Source organism: Crotalus tigris, unplaced genomic scaffold (genome assembly GCF_016545835.1).
Source record: "Crotalus tigris isolate CLP2741 ecotype Arizona unplaced genomic scaffold, ASM1654583v1 scf7180000017582.600645, whole genome shotgun sequence".
Classification (NCBI taxonomy): domain Eukaryota; kingdom Metazoa; phylum Chordata; class Lepidosauria; order Squamata; family Viperidae; genus Crotalus; species Crotalus tigris.
This window is the reverse complement of record NW_024096492.1, coordinates 96676-116725: the sequence shown is the minus strand read 5'-3', so window position 1 is coordinate 116725 and position 20050 is coordinate 96676. Positions and strand designations below refer to the sequence as shown.

At 42.6% G+C, this 20050-nt stretch overlaps 1 protein-coding gene across 3 annotated transcripts in view; it reads right to left on the bottom strand.

Moving 5' to 3' along the window:
* Window positions 1–545: 545 nt before the first annotated feature.
* EYA3 (EYA transcriptional coactivator and phosphatase 3) overlaps window positions 546–20050 on the bottom strand; it is a 32400-nt gene continuing 12895 nt past the window's right edge. For all 3 annotated transcript variants that reach the window (XM_039360566.1, XM_039360581.1, XM_039360572.1), the window contains 11 exons: window positions 17897–17979; window positions 16414–16597; window positions 15150–15289; window positions 14214–14297; window positions 12985–13074; window positions 12336–12394; window positions 8916–9073; window positions 7677–7791; window positions 6756–6877; window positions 6489–6589; window positions 546–2680 (listed from right to left, as the gene is read on the bottom strand). In XM_039360566.1, coding sequence (XP_039216500.1) covers window positions 2600–2680; window positions 6489–6589; window positions 6756–6877; window positions 7677–7791; window positions 8916–9073; window positions 12336–12394; window positions 12985–13074; window positions 14214–14297; window positions 15150–15289; window positions 16414–16597; window positions 17897–17979 — 1217 coding nt within the window. In that variant the 3' untranslated portion in view covers window positions 546–2599. The remainder of the gene's footprint in view (window positions 2681–6488; window positions 6590–6755; window positions 6878–7676; window positions 7792–8915; window positions 9074–12335; window positions 12395–12984; window positions 13075–14213; window positions 14298–15149; window positions 15290–16413; window positions 16598–17896; window positions 17980–20050) is intronic.

Below are 20050 nucleotides of genomic sequence, written 5' to 3'. Positions count from 1 at the left end.
CAGAGCCTTAATGTCATTTTTAAACAAATGTGATCAAGCTGGCCAAGTTTATTTGGAAACGAAGTAAAATCTAGAGCCTTGTTTCAGAATCAGCATCCAATTCTTGTGTGGCATTCAGCTAAAAAGAAAATCACACATCCATCTAGCTTTTGATACCTATACTTATTGCAAAGAACATATTTGAAAGCAAAAGTAAAAAGAAATAAAAGCAGTTGCATTTCACTCAGTTCAGTCACGTTTAAATTACATGGCAACTTTTGCTGGGGAGTTTAAGGGCAGAACCAACTGTAAAGCCCAAGATCCCACTGACACCACTTAAGAAAAGTAAGAGATTTAGACTTATCTTCTGTCTTATATAGAGAACACCTTAAATAAGCCCTAGGGCAAAAGACATGTGGACTGATAGAGCCTGATGATTTTTAGTAGATCAGCAAGAATTTCTGATCTTCACTTATTTGGGAGAAATCACGATCCCCCAGCTATCCAAACTTGGCAGCAATTCTGGGTAGAATTTCCAGGAAAAGGAGGAAAAAACAATTGAGGGATTGTATAGAAAATAAAAGACTTTATTTTTTTTCCAGTTCACAGGACAGTTGCCATTACATAGAACATGATATTGAAGGAATCTAGATAGCCATTAATGCCCTTCAATCACTATTATAAGCACAGCTGACACCAGGACGTTGACAGGATCCTGAGGGAGAATCAGCAACTGTAACTTACTTTTGCTTAGGGTATGCAATTGCAGTTGCAGCCTATTTCTCACACTTGGTGGGAGATGCCAGCTTCTCACGTACTTAAGATGATGCATGTCCATCCACCTTTGCATTAGAAAAAAAAATAGGCGTGCTTGAAAGCTAAACAGTGGGATGGAAGGTGGCAACACACTGGTTTCCAAACTCTATGAAGCCCCAAGAGAAAAGCAGCCAGCAAATTCAGTGGTGCAAGAGCTGAATCGACTTTTTTATAAAAGTTAATACAGAAAATGTACCATCGCCCTGAGTGGTTTAGGAAACAAATCAGCTCATGTATATTGGACAGGAGGCATTACAAAAATCAGAACCTGATGCCAAAAGCTTCCCACATGGCCAAAGGTGTTTTCGAAACCTGACAAGGGACTGACAAGGGGCTTTTTTCTAGGGAAAAAAACCCCTCTGAGTCAGTTTCTTGGTGGCTCAACGTTCACTGGCTACGTTGACTGAGAGTGCTTAAAAAAATAGAATCAAAAGATTAATTTTCAACACGGAAGAGATGCAGGCTTACACTCTCTCTTCCATGCAACAGTCGACATTTCCAGGACTCTGGGAAGAAGTTAAGGCACAAGAGTTATTTCCAAAGTCAACCAAGGGCCCTTCAAGGCAAATGACTTCCTCACTTTTGCTGAGAAATAAAAATCTGCAGGAACGCGATTCAACAGAACAGAGGCTCATTCTATTCTGCATCTGAGGGGGGGATCTGGGAGGGAGAACACATTTGCATCCAACAAAATACTGCTAGACTGTCTTTTAAAGGACTTGTAAAGGACAAGGACAAGGAGGCTGGGTGTCTCGAGCAAGAAAACAGGAACCTTTTTTCTAACCACTCAGGTTGCAGCCCACCACGTGCCCCATCAATGGCTACCATTCTCTTGCATCAAAAGGAATCACAACACTAGCAAGTAGCCACTGTTCTTGTCTGCCATTTAGTAACCTAATGGTGACTTCCATTAGGTACCTTGTTCTGGCCAAATCCTTGCTTCACAAAAATTGCAGTACAAGAAATCGGAACAAAAAAGGACACTATCCTTGGCGCATGGAAAGTTGGCATCTGAAGAGGACTCCTGGACTGGCAGGCTGTCATCCTGGATCTAAGAAAAGGAGCTTTCTTATTACCCAATTATGCTGTTGCTGAAAAGAGGGATGGCATGACACAATTAGATTCTAGCATCTTGTCCTCCTTACTTAAAAAAATCTGCCATGTGCTAGTCAAGTGGGGGTATTTGCTAGAAAAAGAATTGGGGGACAGCCATGGTGCCTCAAGGGAACAGTTGGATATTTTCGGTCCCTGGCTTACTAAGAAAGAGAAGATCCCCATCTTCCAAACATCTTATTTTATTATTTTTTTCCTAACATATAAACAGTTCTATTTCTGAGCTTTGCAAGAAGGGAGACATGTCTGGACCCCTTTCTGTAAAAAAAGAAAAAAAGGATTAAATAAAAACAATCCATTTGCCTTCCTTTCCAATTTAACAGCTTGAAAGAAGTCTGCAGGGGGCAAAAGTATTCTACAAAACTCTACTGCTTTTCTCTTCTTTAGTATAATACCACTGAGGGCTACACAGGGAGAAAGACCTTTGCTGCTGCTGGAGATTCTGCACCTGGAAGTTTCCCAGTTCCCTTTGCCAAAAAAACACAAGAGAACCATTCGAGCACCAGAGCTGCATTGCCAAGGCTTTGTCGGCTCTCCCAGGAAAGCAGCGATGGGGGAAGAACCTCCTGCTTTACACTTCCACTGGCTGCATTTCTTTGTCTGGATGAAAGAGAAAGTACCCAGACTGGTTCCTGTTTAGACCACGAGGTGACTGTTGAGAGCAGGGCCAAGCTGCTTTGTGCCCAGGTCCTCACAGAAAGTCTAATTCGAGGGCCTGGTGAAGGGACACCAGATCTGCATGATTTGTGATTCTCCAGAATGGCATGTTGTGCTGCAAAAGAAGAGAGACCATATTGTGAGAAATGGGACTTACTCTGGCAAAGGGGACAAGTTGGGGTGCAAAGGAAGAGGTACAATTAAGGCTTTTTCTGCATAAAGGGGCACGGTGGTAACAAATTCTGCATGTGGGCAAGCCCAGGTTTTTTTCTCTTTGGGGGGGGGGACTTTGGAATGTTTGGGAAGTTGCACTACAATTTGCAGCAACTGTTGCTGGAGGAATGTGGTGTAATGTACTTTGGATTCCCAGGATGGAAGGAATGCATTCCAGAGTAGCAAGTGACAGTGAAGCTTAGGAAGGAAGAGTTAAGGCAGCTCCTTCCTAGTAGATCTCAGTATTTAATGGTGCAACTAATCTGCTTTAGTTTGGCAAGATTTTTGTCCATAGGTGGGGAACAATCAAGGAATTATTAGGGCACTGATAATGTTACCTAGTTGGGAAAAGAAAACCACCGAACTCAGAGAGCACCAAGGACCCCACAGTTCAACCCTGAGATACAAATATTCTCTTTTGTTGTAGTAAAGGAAATTGCTCAAAGAACCTCACTGTGTCTTTCTTAGTTTTTGGAGCCTGACAAGGACTTCCAATGTTGAGGGGAAGAAAGGTTCGGGGGAGGGGGGACACAAAACTTCTAGATCTCAGACTACCTATCCCACGGGTCAGCAACCCACAGCTCCGGAGCCACATGTGGCTCTTTCAGCCGTCTCCCAGTGCCAAAAACAAAAAGGACTAAAAAAGTTGAACCAATCAATTCAAACTTCTCACGAAAGAAGTTTGAATTGATTTTTTCAACTTCTTTGGTTTGTGGGACACTGTTCGCCATGGGCTCAACATAGACGGGAGGGGGGGGGGAGAAAGACAGCTCTGGAGGGAGGCAGCCCTGTAGCCAGAAGACGGCGGTCCGAGCGGAGTGGCACAGAAGACCTACCGGTCGGCGTGAAAAGCTCCAGCATTGCCAGTGAGCAAGGTCTGGCGTCCATGGCCCGGTTCCGCACCCCAACGACCAGCTGGACCGGCTTTCACTGCTCCAGCCCGGGGACGCCAGTGGTATAGAAGGCAGTTTGGCGGCGCTGCCGTGAGCGGGGTGTCCTTGCAGCAGACAATTTGGGCCCGGATATTTCCTGCGGCTCGCGGCTTGGGACTGGAGACACCGGTGGCACACGGCCCGGACTGTCAGCGTTGCTGTGGGACCATCCCCTGCAGTGCCAGCTAATGTGGCGTGCTTCAAGTGGCAAAAGGGCCTGAGCGGCGGCGGAACAAGGCGCTGGGCAGCATGAACTGAGCACGGTCTTGATAAGCAACAAGCCAAGGCCCCACGTCCCTCCTGCTGCGGCTTAGTTCGTGCTGCCCAGCGTCTGCCTGCCTGCCTGCTTACAGGCCTCCGTGCTTCTTCCCCGAAGCGTGCAATTGCTTACAGCCCGTCCCAAAAGGTGCTGCTTCCCTGGCAAGAGCTGAGTTTGCAAGCCTTGCTGGCAAGCCAGGAAAACCGAAGGTCCGGAGGGTTCCCTCCTGTTGCAGAGCCGCAGTGCCTGGCCCTGGGCTGACGGGGGAGGGCGTGGGGGGGGGTATCCGGGGCCTAAAAAGTCCTCCAGGACAGACTCGGGGCCGGCCCTCTTTCCCCGGCCGCAGGAGAAGGGGAGGCGCAGGGTCTCCATCCGGGCGGGCAGGAGAGCAAAACCCTGAAACCTTTTGCGTTCGTTTGCAAAGAAGCAGTGAAAGCTGGTCCAGCTGGTTGTTGGGGTACGCAACTGGGCTGCAGATGCCAGGCCTTGCTCACCGGCAACGCTGGAGCCTCCCACACCAACCAGTAGGTCTTCCGTGCCGCTCCGCTGGGACCGCCAGCTTCTGGCTGCGTGGCTGCCTCCCTCTGGAGCCGTTTCCCCCCCCCCCCCCGGGCCATGCGCCACCGGTGTCTTCTCTTTGCAAACGAACGTGAAAGGTTTTGGGGTTCTGCCCGCCCGCCCGGGTGGAGACCAGAGTTGGCAGCTCTAACGTCCTACTATCGTTGGCTGCAATCCTATCCACCTGTTTTGTTCAACCGATTGCAAGCCAATCGCTGCCTGGTCCTGGATTAATAGCTGGGTGGGTGGCACCAAGCCCACTGAACTGGGTGGGTGGCACCAAGCCCACTGATCCCAATGACCGAGCTGACTTCGCAGGAGCATCCATCGGATTGGAACTTTCCTGTCCGATTGAGCTCAGTTTAGGCAGGGCTGTTCTTAGCATGGGGTTCACATGTTAGTTAGTGGGGCTGACTCTAGTTCTCTGGCAAGGGTGCCGCGCTCCGGCCTTTCTCCAAAGCGCCGTCCTTGGGTAATCCAAGGCACCACTTTCAGCCGGCAACTTTGGTGCGGCCCCAATTCTGCTCCGGGGAAATGAGGGCGGGGTGGGGCGGGGCAGCGCTGCCTATCTCAGTCATGTGGATGAAGGGCCGTGTAAACACCACCAGATGGCTCTGCAATTGCCACCGCCACCGCCGGGGGAGATGAGCAGGCTGTTGCTCCCACGGTCGCCTTCCCGCCGCTATGGAAGATAGCCTGGTCTACGCCTTTGGGGGCCTCAGCCTCCAGCAGCCCCGCCATGCCCAAGGGAAGCCACCCCGCTCCCGCTTCAACAAAGGAGGGAGAGCAATCTTTTCCGAGGGGAGGAGAAGCCAGGACGGCAGAGCCGTCCATACCACAGCTGGACAGGGGCAGGACCGGTGCATGTGTCGCCTTAGGCTCCACTCTTCAATCAAGCCCCGTTATGTGTGTGCGCATTTTGTGGCTCCCAGTTTTTTCTTTTGTGAGGGAAACAGGTCCAAGTGGCTCTTTCACCCTTTTAAGTTGCTGACCCCTGGCTTATCCTTTCGTTATTTATCGCATTGAGTACAGAGAAGAGCAACAAAGACGATTAGGGGACCGGAGGCTAAAACATATGAGGAATGGGGTATGGAATTGGGTATGTCTAGTTTAATGAAGAGAAGGACGAGGGGGGACATGATAGCAGTGTTCCAATATCTCAGGGGCTGTCCCAAAGAAGAGGGAGTCAAGCTATTCTCCAAAGCACCTGAAGGCAGGACAAGAAGCAATGGATGGAAACTAATGAAGGAGAGAAGCAACCTAGAACTAAGGAGAAACTTCCTGACAGTTAGAATAATTAACCAATGGAACAACCTGCCTCCAGAAGCGGTGAATGCTCCAACACTGGAAGTTTTTAAGAAGAGACTGGACAGCCATTTGTCCGAAATAGTGTAGGGTTTCCTGCCTGGGCAGGGGGTTGGACTGAATGACCTCCAAGGTCCCTTCCAACTTTATTATTATTATTATTACTACTACTACTTCTACTACTTACAACAACAACAACATTTCACCGTCCTTCTAGGAACTCAAGATTCTCTGCTCATTTTTAGTGCATATGAACCCGGTGAAATAAATTAGACCGAGAGAGTATGCCTAGCACAATGTTAGCTACTTGGTCCATGGAGACTTGAATTTGGGTTTCCCCAACCAAGCCCAACATTTTAGCCACCACACTCAGCTGTCTTCGTGCAGCAAGAATACACGCCCGTAATCTGAATGGGGCTGACTAATATGGACAAATGTAATACTGTATTTTCCGAGGGTTGGAGTCACCCAAGAAAGCAAAGGTTAACAGCCCGTCAGTCATGAAGGTGTTTTCAGATCTATGGATGTGCCCGGGTGAGGGGTGGCCAAGGCACTAGATAGCTCTGAAGCAGAAGCTGCAGTCAAAGAGCTAGCAGAAACAGACAATAGACCATCCTGGGTGCTAAGAGGGGAAAAAGAATGAAGCCCACAGTCACCTGTTTGGCTGCCAATTCTTCATCACGGCCATCTCCAATCACCACATAGGTCACTTTCTTTCCAAATCGAGAGATAATTCGTTCAAAACAGCTCTCTTTACCTGCCAGGAAGAGACACACTTTCCTTGTGATTAAAACAAAGAAATACTTGACTGTGATGGTTTCTCTCTCAATCTTTCTTTCTTTTCTTTCTTTCTTTTCATATTCAGTTTGCATTCAATGGGAATTCCTAACACCACCCAGAGGAATTTGATGTAATTCACTTACCTATTTTTGTAGCGCTATAAATATTCTCAATGGGGAACACTTCACCAAGTCCATACAGCAGGACTTTGGCCAGAGCTGGCACTAGCTGAGTGGTTGTTATCAGTACATTCACACAATTTTTTCTGGAGGAAAAACAAGAGGGAGGAAAAAAAGATATATGTGGGACATGTATTTTTGCTTTTATTTGTAAAAGACCTATTACACAAACGACAAAGAAAAAAATCTACAAACTGAAGACTAGATGCATTGGGAAAAGAATAACAGAAAAGGAAGCTCAATTTAAATCTCCTCTGCAGCAATGGCCACAATTAGTCATGGCAGGAGGCCAGTATTTGAGAATTTTTAATCATGAATGAATAGCAGATGAATATATTGCTTCTCCTGCAAAGCTTGGAGCAGGGGTCTTCAAACTTGGCCCTTTTATGACTTGTGGACTTCAACTCCCAAAATTCCTCAGCCAGGCACGCTGGCTGAGGAATTCTGGGAGTTGAAGTCCACAAGTCATAAAAGGGCCAAGTTTGAAGACCATTGGCCTAGACGTTTGACAAATTTAGACAATGTTGTATGCAAACCTGGAATCTGGCTTGCTCTTAATAAGCTATGAACAAACCATAGTTGGCTTACAAGAGCAGAATACTTATTCCAGAATTCTACTGGCAAGAAGAACAAAGAGTGTATCACCACAAGGTCATCCACGGTTATATAAACATTCTAAACAATTCTGACTTATCTTATTCATATGTGACCTTTAAGTTTGGGTGCCCAGTTATAAGGTTCTCCAGTGAGACCTGACCATCTCTTTAGGATTCAGGTTGGACACTTCTAACACTATGCTGTTTATGAGACACTTCATCTCCCACAAATGTGGCAGCAGGTACTATACCAAAACTATTCTGCTACAATAGATTCTCATTTTTGTACCTGGACTGAATGAGCAGGAGGGATTTTAACGCTGTTCCCAACCAAGAATCTGTTAACGCTTCTATATCTTCCCTTAAACGCTGTAGTGCTTCTTTTTTTTCAGAACTGAGGAGAGCTAGAGGGAAAAAAAAACAAATGAAGTTGATCAAGAAATAGAAATGTCATTAGTGTCAGGGACCAACTTTGTGATTTCTGCATTCAATAAATTGGGATTTTTTTTCCAATTTGGAGATGTCTTCATGAAAACAGCAGAAAATACAATTTTCATATACTAAGACCATTTTTTTAAAGATTTTCATTTCCAAATTGTCTTTCTGCAATAAGTCAAAACCAAGTCAAATTCATAAACAGATGCTTATAAAATATCTCCTATTACCATCAGCCTTACCCTTCTTTAAAAAAAATTATTTGTGAAATGACTTTCACAAATTCATGACATATGAATAGAGATAATGGTGGAAGTGGGGGATATATTTTTATCACAGGGAGAAAAATAACATTGATTAAGAAGAGGATAGCTTTGGTGTGGTTAAAAAGCTCTGTGTGAAAGTAAACCCTCTGACGGCACTTCACAAAAAATGGAATTTCCTGGACAGATCTGTGATGTGTGAACTTCGATTCCCAGAATTCTATAGCCAGCAAGGCCACTGGGGGTACACTGGGAGTGTATTCAATGAAAAAACTGAAGAGAACTGTGCTGGGAAAGATCTTTATCTTATTTATTTATATTTCATGTTTCTAGAACATCATCTCAAGGAGAAGCATGTTACACCAAGGTTATGATATAGCCCTTGGTTGCATTCCAGAAGACTGTGTATGTCAAGTGTGAACATTTTAATGCAATTACCCCAATGCTAATAACCTTTCAAAACATTATTGAAGTCCTGCTCCAATTCTGCCAAAATTGGATGGATGGCTCTATTTGAATAAAACAGTTCAGCTGAAATCTGCATAGGTGGGTCTGATTGGGATAAACTGTAGTACGGGGTGATATACTGACATAAAATTTGCATTTTTTTATTTTATTCTTTTTATTTAATCTGTTTCTTTTATTCCATTTCTGTCTTATTAATGTTCTATGTTTTATATTTTGTATTTTGATATGGCCAAATGGCTAATGAACAACAAAGACACTATTGGATGGATGGCTGATTCTGGTTCTTTCCAGAAGCTTAATAATTTTTAATAGAAGAGTCTCGCCTCCTGTAGAAACAGTATAAGAAACCTGCTGATACTCACCCACAACATTGTTTTTGTATTTATCATAGACCTCGCGTACTTTCCGGTAGCGAAATGCCAGCTTCCTCATCCAATCTACTCCTCCCTGGACTCCTGTTGAACCATGATTGGCATTACTTCCTGAACCGCTGAAGCCATCAGTGGAAAAATTGTAATTGCTGGAATAGAAAAGGAAGCCTTTGGGTTACATGTACCTCACAATCTGGATTTTAATAGTTATTGTTTAAAGATTCTAGATCGCTTGCCCTTCTTTCAGAGGATGCCCTAGCTTGTTGAACACCATTTCTATTTTTAGCATCCTGCTGAATTCCTTGTATGCAAGAATTGCCTTGGTCTGTCAATCAAGTGCTTTGAGGCTCTAAAACACCCTTATTCACAAGGAGGAATTAAATGTTGCTGAATGCTCATGGTTATTCTGCTAACTTTCTTTCCCTTTTCAATAAGAAAATCCAAAGTTCATACTAAAGAACAGTATTTCAATTTGTAAACATTCAACATTCATATATTTTGTTTTTAGCCACTCTCACGTCATAGGGTGCTAATAACCTAGCCGTGGCTTCTGAGACGTTGCTAATGTAAGGGAGAGCAATGCGAAGTCTCTGTGATGTATGTTCTTCTATTTGAGACCTAACGGGGAGGGGGGGTCTGGATGGTAGTCCATGGCGCCTGGTGAACTTCATGGGGTAGCCATTGTGCCTGCACACCTTAAAAAGGTGTTTCTTTTCCTCCATCCTAGCCTTAGCAGTGTTGCAGTGGGAGCCTACTCTCTTGAAGAGTGTTCTAATGCAGCTGGCCTTGTGGGCTACTGGATGGTTGCTGTCATAGTGCAGAATTCTGTCTGTGATAGACCCTGGTCCTCAGGGTTCCATTAGGTTGGCGATGGACCAGGACATCAAGAAATGCCAACTCACCCTGGTGCTCTTCTTTCTTCCGTAAACTGCAAATCCACGCACACCGAGTTAAGCATGCCCACAAAGCCAGCTTTTTGGCTCCTCTTAATGATGACAAATGTATCGTCTACGTAGCGAGCCCAGAATTTAGGACAACACTGGGCTATCGCTACGTGCTCCAATTGCTGCAACACTGCCTCCGCTATGATGCTGGAGATCGGTGACCCCATGGGAGTGCCCTTAACCTGTTCAAACCCTGGAATGTGAAGTATGTTTTTAGACATACTTCTAATAAATTTATAAGGTCTTGAGGCCGAAGATGGTCCTGCTGATAGCATGAACCCTTTTGCTCAAGAAGATCTTTTATCGTCTTGATGGCCAGATCTTGTGGGATAGAGGTGAAGAGTGTCCCCCTTCGCCCTATTGTGGCATTTAGGGATACTCCGATCTCAGGCCTTGCCAAATGGCTGAGCAATCGCATCAGTCATTTGGTTGAAGGTAGTTCTACTACCGTTAAATCTGCTGAGGAATTCCTTAATAGGATCAGGTCTCTGAGGATAGAGGATGATGAGGTGATGGTGTCTTTCGACATCGTCTCCCTCTTCACCTCTATCCCACAAGATCTGGCCATCAAGACGATAAAAGATCTTCTTGAGCAAAAGGGTTCAGGTTATCAGCAGGACCATCTTTGGCCTCAAGACCTTATAAATTTATTAGAAGTATGTCTAAAAACATACTTCACATTCCAGGGCATTCCAGGTTGGCGGTAAGGAGAGGTGATCAATATTCCCAAATCAGAGCGCATATGCTGGAATCTGGGCATAGGTTCAATTTTAATAACGTGCAGGTGATGGCCAGTGAAAACACGAAGGGGGGCCGGCTCCTTAAAGAAGCTTGGCTCTCCAACGAGGAATCCATCAACCGACATGTGGACCTATGCCCAGCACACGTAACATTAAGAGCATGGGCAATGCGTGACCGTTCCTCCGGAGGAAAACAACGTAATATTATAACGTGCCTTCAGCAAAGAGGGTTGATGGAGGAGACGAGCCTTGGAAATGCCCGGATAGGGAATAACCAGCAGCTGAGTAACTCTCCGCCTGCGGAAACATATCTCCCATAGGCGCAGGAGCGTATTGACAACCAAGAGCCAACTGCCGATGAATTGAGGGTCTCCCCAGGAACAGCGAGGAGTTTGGCAAAGAAGCGATCTTGTACGGACTCCAGACTACTAAACAACCATGAATTGAATGACCGGAATGTCACGTGCAACTCCACCAGCGACTCTGCAACTAACTCCGCCCACGACATTTCCCTATTGAATTGCTCTCGTCTTGGGAATGTAGGAGAACTACGGGAAGATGGGGAGGCTGTTTGTTACAATCTTAGAGCCTCTACACGCTCCCACAGACATTTGAGAGGAACGAACCCCCGTAGGAATGTACAAGGAGGTGCAAATCATGATCGCAAGGACCCTGCCTCTCTCCCTTTAAGGAGGGTTGCACACCCCCAAGTAATGGACGAATGTATAAACAGCAGTGAGGGGACAGCCCCCTCGGGAGAAGGGGTTAACAACCAACTTGTGGGTGCCACGAATTCTGGGGAGGATGTTAAAATTACCCCCGTTGAAGAAAAAATAGAAAGGGGAGTTAACAGAGCGATACGAGAGATCGGGAAACAGGATGATACGAACACAATGGAATCCTGGGCTACAGAGACGAACAATGAGGATATAGTTGTGAAGGAGGATCGTAAACAGAGAGATAGGGGGAGGAGAACGAAGATAGGGAATACTAAGAGGGAGGATGAGGAGAATAAACAACATAAACACAGACAGTGCACATTTAACTACGTAGAATTAAAGGGTCCCCCCGATTTACGGTTATATGAAGAAGGGAGGAAGAGTTGTGGTATCGGCACAAGCAAAGAAAGTGAGGAAATTACAGCTTGCAATACAGAAACTACGATCAAAACGCAGATGGATTGGCTGGGACCTATGACGAGGTCAAGAAGCCGGGCGCAAAGAGTGCCACATTTATAAATAGCTTCTCCCATCGACTGGGCGCTACCCTGATGATGCTGGCAGTTGCCAGTGAAAGCTTGGTTTTATTCTATTAAAACTTTTTATAATTTTATAATTTCCTGGTGTTCGTATATTTTATTATTTAACATGAATCTACCCAGGAATCACCATTTTGTTTTTAAATTGGAAGTGTCTTGGCGACGTTTCGACGAAGTCCCATTCGTCATCTTCAGGCTGGTGCTTTCAGCTTCGTGCTTCGAAGCACCAGCCTGAAGCACCAGCCTGAAGATGACGAATGGGACTTCGTCGAAACGTCGCCAAGACACTTCCAATTTTACGCGGGAGAAAACCCGAACAACCAAAGACCTACATACAAACACCCGCGAAAACCTCAGAAAACATATACATACACACACACACACACACACACACACACACGAATATCAATATTGTCCCTTTTAATCCCTGAATATCAATATTGTCCCTTTTAATCCCTGAGATCCACACCTTAAATCCTGGCCATTGTCATCTGATGCAACATCTTCTACATGTACTTGATCACATTCCTGTAATGAAAAGATAGGAAGAAATCTATGATGCCCAATCATGATCTCTGCTAACTAGCAATAACATTCAATGCACTCTTCCCTAATCAGTTGCCTGCTTAATGATTAGAATTCCTACCTAGCCAGTTTTGTCTCTGTGGATTGCAGTCCTAATGTAAATCTTTCAGATAATGGAAGACTTCTGTTTGATCTCTATGCTCATTTAAAGATAACATGATCAATGATAAAACAATAAGCCATGATACTCCTCAAAATTATACTTTAAAAGAGACATGTCAAACTCGCGACGTTTGCTATTGCCGGCAATGGGGTGGGCGTGGCTTCCATGTGTCACATCCGGCCCATGGGCCAGCAGTTTGACACCCTTGCTTTAAAGCAATTTAGAGGACTGATGCAGATCTGAGTTTAATGCTTTTTTCATCTCTAATAAAAAAGAGGGTGCTATTAATCCACTGATTACAATGCTATCAAAAAACGAAACTAATATTGAAAGAACATAGATCTCCTACTGTTAATCTTAATTGACTAATTTGGAAGTTCAGACTTGCAATTATGACATTCCAAGATATGTAAAGTCAGAATTTGCCTACCTCCAAGTCATTGAAAAACAAGTGTGTGTCAGCCACTTCAAAAATCATTTCTTCCATTGTCAAACCAAAGCCAACAACTAAACTGGGATCCTAAAAGTTAGAACAGAAAGTCTTTCTGAAGGGATGATATTAAAAAATTCACAAGACATCAGACATTCTAATGCAAAAAATACATTCATAGAAGCTTGCAGCAAATACAAGTGTTATCAGGTGAATTACTTGTTTTATTTTTATTAATGTACAGGTAGTCCTCAATTTGCAACAGCAATTGAGCCCAAAATTTCCACTGCTAAGCAAGACAGTTAAGTGAGTTCTGCTCCATTTTATGACTTTTCTTGTTGTTAAGTGAAACACTTCAGTTGTTCAGTTAGTAACACGGTTGTTAAGAGAATCGGGCTCCCCCATTGACTTTGCTTGTCAGAAGGTTGCAAAAAGTGATCAGATGTCCCTGGGACACTGTAACCATCATAAATACGAGTCAATTGCCAAGCTTCCAAATTTTGATCATGTCTCTTGGGATGCTGCAATGGTCATAAATCTGAAAAACGATCGTAAGTCAAGGACTACTATACATAAAAATACTTTTAGGCAGCTCTTAAGGATAGAACCAGTAATGTCCGATGGGGATGGGGTAAAAGAAGGCAAGGTGGTGACTACAATCATCCAATCAAAGCCCTCAATTTTTTCCATTTATTGTGATACAAAAAAGGGTGGGGCTTTGATTGCCTACCCCCCCCCACCTTGACTTTTCCCCCCTCCTTCCTCCCTGCAGATACTTTTGGATGGAACCTTTCAGGTTTGCATACATCATAAAAACTCTACTGCTATTTTCTGGCATTCTAAGATAGGCTGCTGTATATGGAAGTCAGAAATATACACATGCATGGGAATATAGTCAAAACTTTAAAGAGAAGGAAAAATGATTTAAAATTCTTTGTTCCAACCTAAAAAGATGCTATCATGCACCACCACGAGGTACCCTTGAAGGAGGTACTAGTATCACACCTCCTAAAGAAGCCCTCCCTTGATCTAGATCCCAGGTGCTAACTTTTCCTTTGGGGGGAATATAGCATTGGTCATTTCTCGAGATCTATGTTTCCCAACTTTCCCAACTTTAAGATGTTTCAACGTCAACTTCCAATCTTATCCTTTTGATGGCTTAACCTAGACAGTAGATGAAATCATCTACACATTTTATAGTAAATACAACAGCAGCAAAAAATCAATACCTTCCCGTATTTTTGGGCATATGAGCCTGTCAGAAGAGAATGAAATATTATGATGGTCTCATCCAAGTCCCACAGAAATACTCTCTGAGGAAGGAAGCAGAAATGAAATAAGTTAATTTTGGTGGTGGTTGGTTGTCCACCCACCCTCAAGTGCCTCAAAAACACCCCTATCCTGTTCTGGCTATTGTAAAAACAAAACAAAACCACATGCTGTTAAAAGGTTATAAGAGTTATGAGAGTCTTATAAGAGTTAAAAGAGTTATAAGAGTTAAAAGATTATAAGAGTCTTAACTTTTGACAGGGGAAAGCATTTGTTTCTGGTATACATCACTACCAAATTACATCTGACTCTGTAGGAGGAAACTGGATTTTTGGGGGGAGGGGACGACTAGATTATGAACTTCAGAAATGAAGATGAACCTCTGAAGAGATTGAGACAAATATACATCAGTTCTACTGTCTAGACTGCAATGTGACACCTGTTGATTGATGGTCCCTGTTTTGAGGAAAAGAAACTGGGTTCCTGGCATTCCTTATTCAACAGGTGTCGCCCTCATCCTTATCCAGAATTTTCAAATCCTTTTTGTATCACAATACTTCATTTGATGTTCATACTCAAGTAGTGATCTCATGTTTCAATTTGAAGTCCTATTTAGCTTAGCTAATTTTTCATGTTTTATAGTAATAAAGAGAAAGTTAAACAGACCAATTTCCCCATTAGATTCGCAGAGTACAATTGCCTAACTTTAATATCTTTCCATTAATTCAAATTTCCAAGGAGAGAGAGAGAGAGGGAGGGAGGGAGGGAGGGAGGGAGGGAGGAAGGAAGGAAGGAAGGAAGGAAGGAAGGAAGGAAGGAAGAAAGAAAGAAAGAAAGAAAGAAAGAAAGAAAGAAAGAAAGAAAGAAAGAAAGGGAGAAAAATGGCAAACACAAACTTCAAGCTCATTGTCCTGCGGTGAAGAAGCGTCTGCTTTCCTCTTGCCTCTGTTTTTTGCAGTCATGTTTCTTCTAGATTGCTCATCTACATGTTTACTTGCAGTCGCTCTTGGCAATGATGGACTGGTAGATGGATCACCTAGAAGAAAAAGAACAGCAATTTTTATGTATCTTGTGCCTTCAATACCGTATTCCAGTTCAGCTTACATAATTCAAATTAACAATCTTTAAATAAAAATTAATAAAGAAAATGAAAGAACACAGGCAAGTAAGCATGTAAAACAGCAAAAAGATAATAAAAAGGGCCTTGAAATTAATGAAAGCATAAAATGAAAGTTTTAAAGACATGTTAGCAATAGCACATATATTGCTTCACAATACTTTACAGCTCTCTCTAAGAGGGTTTAGAGAGTCAGCATGTTGCCCCCAACAATCTGGGTCCTCATTTTACTGACCTTGGAAGGATGGAAGGCTGAGTAAACTTTGAGCTGGTCAGGATTGAACTCCTGGAAGTGGGCAGGGTTTACCTGCAATACTGCATTCTAACCATGCGCCATAGGAAAAATCCAGAAAAAGCATCAAGACTCTCCATAGGGAAAGTGTTCTTAGAATGAGATGCCACCTAAGGAGGCATCTGCCTCACTGTCCAGCTTTGGCATCTGCAGCATTTTCCAGTTTTTGCTCTAACAGTGCAATGCCTTTCCTTAAGAGTACACCCACCCCTTCCTTTTCTAAAATGCTATCTTGCAATATTGCAGAGTAGCATCTAGAAGGTTTAATGATCTGGACTTCAGGATGAGCGGAGATGACAACCCATTTATTCCAGATAGTGGAACAAATCTGCAATGAACACTAAAATAATCTATCCTAATGGGGCAGCTGGGTAACAGAATGATTGGAAGCAGCGCTAACTTTGAATCAGCACAAATCAGAACTTGAGTTACATTCTTGCTGGGTAACTCAATGGGAAATTCAATCTATTCTCTCAATTTGAGGGGTCCTCTTGATAGGAGAACTTTTCTACCTGGTTCAGTTACAGATTGTCAATAAAAGGAATAGGCGTTGCTAGGATCAACATAAATGCACTTCTGTGGTACAATTTAATATATAGTTGAGGCCTTACATCCTCCCGCCATCCTTTAGCTCCAGCATATTGGCTGGGGGAATTCTGGAATTTGAAGTCCACACATCTTAAAGGTTTCTGAGGTTAAGAAATACTGATCTAAAAAGCATTTACAAATCCATCTTCCCCCATGAGTTTACCAGAGGAATGTCTCTGCACCGTCTGGGAAGGCACCATGGCATTTGATTTTTCCGAAGGATATGTGGCAGATGTTAATGTGTTGGTCTCTGTGCTGCTGTCTGCTGCTGCTATCACGCCAAAACTTGAACTGGGATAATACGGCTGGTACTGACTTTGGCCAAGGATGGTGTAAGTAGGATACTCCTTTAAGAAAAAAATAAGAACTGAAAGAGGGCAAAGAATGGTGGAAAATACGCAGTTGTCAAGTGCTAAAAGAATCTTAAAACCAGTTTGTATTAGATAGTCTTCTCTGTCTTGTTGCATTCCAGCTATGGCAATTACAACTCTCAACAGCCTATATAGGATGATGGCAAGTTAGATAAAATGAAGGAGGAGGGAAGCACATTCAGACTTGCAAGATTCTATTACTACAGCTATTCTAATAAAAGTGGTTTTAGACCTATATGCCCTTAGTTTCTTAGTGTAGTCTACCCTATAAGGCAGACATAAGAAATACTATATGGATGTGATGTATAACTGCCTTCTTTCAGGAATTTTTAAACCATAGCTACAGACCTGGGATTTCTTGATGATAGCCCAATCAAATACTTATCAGAGCCAACCATGCTTAGCGTTTTTTGGAATTCAGACAAGGTTGGCTAGGTGATCCACACAGGGACTGTATAAAACTCCATGTTGCTTTTAAACAGGTCATCTGGAGCTAGATAGTGTAATTCTAAAGTGAACTCACTTCTCAGAGGAACTCTGTTACATATTTAAACCTTATCTTTGCAGTGGTCACTGACCTAACAAACTTTATTTTGTTCTGTAAATATTATATTTACCATCCTATTGCTCCTTAGGTATATTGGACAACAACTTTTATGCCTAGCAAGGATGTGGGAACTAGCTGATATTAAATATAATTGACAGCTAAGCCAAAATAAACAAACGAACAAACAAAAAATCAGAATTACAACACTTAAGGCTGAATCAGGCGGGCTATGGCCAACTTGCCACGGGACAACTCGCCATGGGACAAGATTTGCACTAATATCAAAGAAATGGTGGAAGAGAATCATTAAAGAAGGGAGGCAAAAAGAGGGACAAAATGAAATGTGAGTGACAAAAATTAAAATATTTTTTTAAAATTTTGTTAAATACTTAAATTGAATTGTTGAATTGTCCCACAGCAAGCTGGCCCATGGTCTGAGATAGCCGTGGTAAGTTGTCTTATGGCACATTGGCCACGGCAAGTTGTTCCATTCCGGAATCAAGCTAATGCTTCTTGGTTCTTTTTTTTTCCTGAAAGTCTGAACTGGTCAGCATTGTAACAAATAACACAGGAAAAGACAGCGAGATATGTGTCTCAGATGGGATACTTACACATTTCATAAAATCAGATTATTATTTGTCACATATCATCCAGTTGCTAAATATATTGGAGCATGGAATAAAATACATTACAATGAACAGGCTAACTTATACAGGAGGATTATATACCTGTTGAGAGATGCTGGCGGTGGCAGCTGAAATATTGACAGCAGGCGAGGAAGTGGAAATTGAGTTGGCATTGGAACTTGAAGCTGTAAGAAGTTCAGAAGAAGACTGTGTATTAATCCATGTCATTAAAATGCAGAGGATTGTTAAAACTACCTAACAGAAGGAAAATGAAACATTTCCAGGATCTTTTAGTTCGAACTATGTCTCTCTTCATGAAAGGAATTCACAGAAACATCAGACAAAATGACCATGTCCCACTGAGACATAACCATGCAGCTGTTCTTCCTTCTCAAAATAATTAAATGCCTTTTGGATTTACTTAAAAAAATGCTACATGAATGTAATTTGTTCTTCTCACAAATACATACCATGAAACCACAGCATAAGCAATTAGTTCTATTAAACTGTGTAATTTAAATGTATAAATTTATGCAAGTTAATCTAAGAATGAGTGTTATATAAGTCAGTGAAAACTACCTCTGAACAGACATCAATGGAAATCTTTTGCAATCTTTGCTAAATGTCAGGTGACATATTTGCTAAAGAATGGTGGAGCTTTAAGTCCAAACTATGTAGAAGGCGGCATCAGTTTGGAAAGTATGTATAGGATTGCACTGGTACTTGAAGCTGCAATCAGTTGCGTTACAAACTTGTCCTAATGATTTCAAGTCTGATTTTGCTTGGATCAACATTATTACCATTCAGCCTGCTTCTAAGAGGGTTAGAACTAAAAAGACGGCCATTGAAAACAGGCAGGTGATGACACTCTATGAGTAAGTCCTTTCAGAACTACTATCCCAAAATAAATTAACAGGGCACCCAATCAGAAATAGCCTTAGGAAACCTAAGTTGCTTAATAATCGTAAGTATCAGGTGGGAAAAAAATGGAACCTGGAAGACAGCTGAGAGAATAGTATGAAGAGAACCCTCATTAGGGTACAAAGACACACTACCACATGTTGTTCCAGGTGACATATCATGCTGATTATTAACAATTGCAACACACAACAGATAGGTTAATTTGTTCCATTCCAGATCCAAGCCAGAGGTTGGCAAGCTTAAATCCACTGAAACCAAAAGCACTTATAGATGGCCTACTCTAAATCAGATACAATAAACAAATAGAAGAACCGTCTCTTTGTCAAGAAATTCAGTACTGAAGTGAAACTGCCTCTTTACCCCAAACAACAGCTGCCTGCAGCCTTCAAGAGAACTTTAAAATAAATGATTTAATTCTTAAAGTGGATGACATACTTCAATGCAATATAAAATTACTTTATGTCATCAAAGCTATATCCCATTGGTATCTTGAAACTTACAATTCTTAATCAACTAATGAAAAACAAACACGCACACACACACATTGTTGTTCCTGTCATTCCACAAAGTGACATAATCCACTTAGGGATGCTCCTTTCGGGTAAGATATACTGCAGCAGTCTGATTGCATTTCCTTCCTACTTCTGTGGGGTATCAAATGTTCAGAGTTGCTTATTTCTTTTTTAATGCCACGTCACAGAATCTGTCTGGAAAACACTCCAGTTTTTCCTTCTCCTGTTTTCACCCTGCTTGCAATTAGTCAAAGAGATCTGCTCAATGATAGCTAGAGTCACTTACTGTCTATGTTGTATTTTTAAATGCAATGTACCATCACGTATTTCTGAATCGTATTCAGCCCATTCAACAAGCTGAGGTTTTTCTTCTTTTAATGAAAATTGCCTATTAGAAACCAAAAGAACATTCTATTCCTTGCAGCTTAATTTTAATGGCAGGTTGAGTAAAGGATCTGAATAGTTCTATTGCAACTTTGAAAACTTCTGATGGATTTTAATGTTGATTAAGAAGTGATTTGCAGATCCTTATTGTTGAGAAATCAAGTTACTGCAGGTTGATAAAGCTAACCTTTATGCTTTTCTTGTAAACCTAAGCACACGGCAAACACTGCATGCTGAATAAGGACATTATTATCACCATTGTTTTTTAGCCAATTGTATACATGCACGTGACCCATACCCAGATGGTTTCTCCCCATTTCTATGAGGGTTTCGAAAGCAGAGCGTGGTAAAATTCACCTGGTAGAGCAGAGAGGCAGGCAAACGGTGAGCAAGAGAGGTGGCAGAAGCAGAGCTTGCCAAGCAAAGAGAAGCATGCACA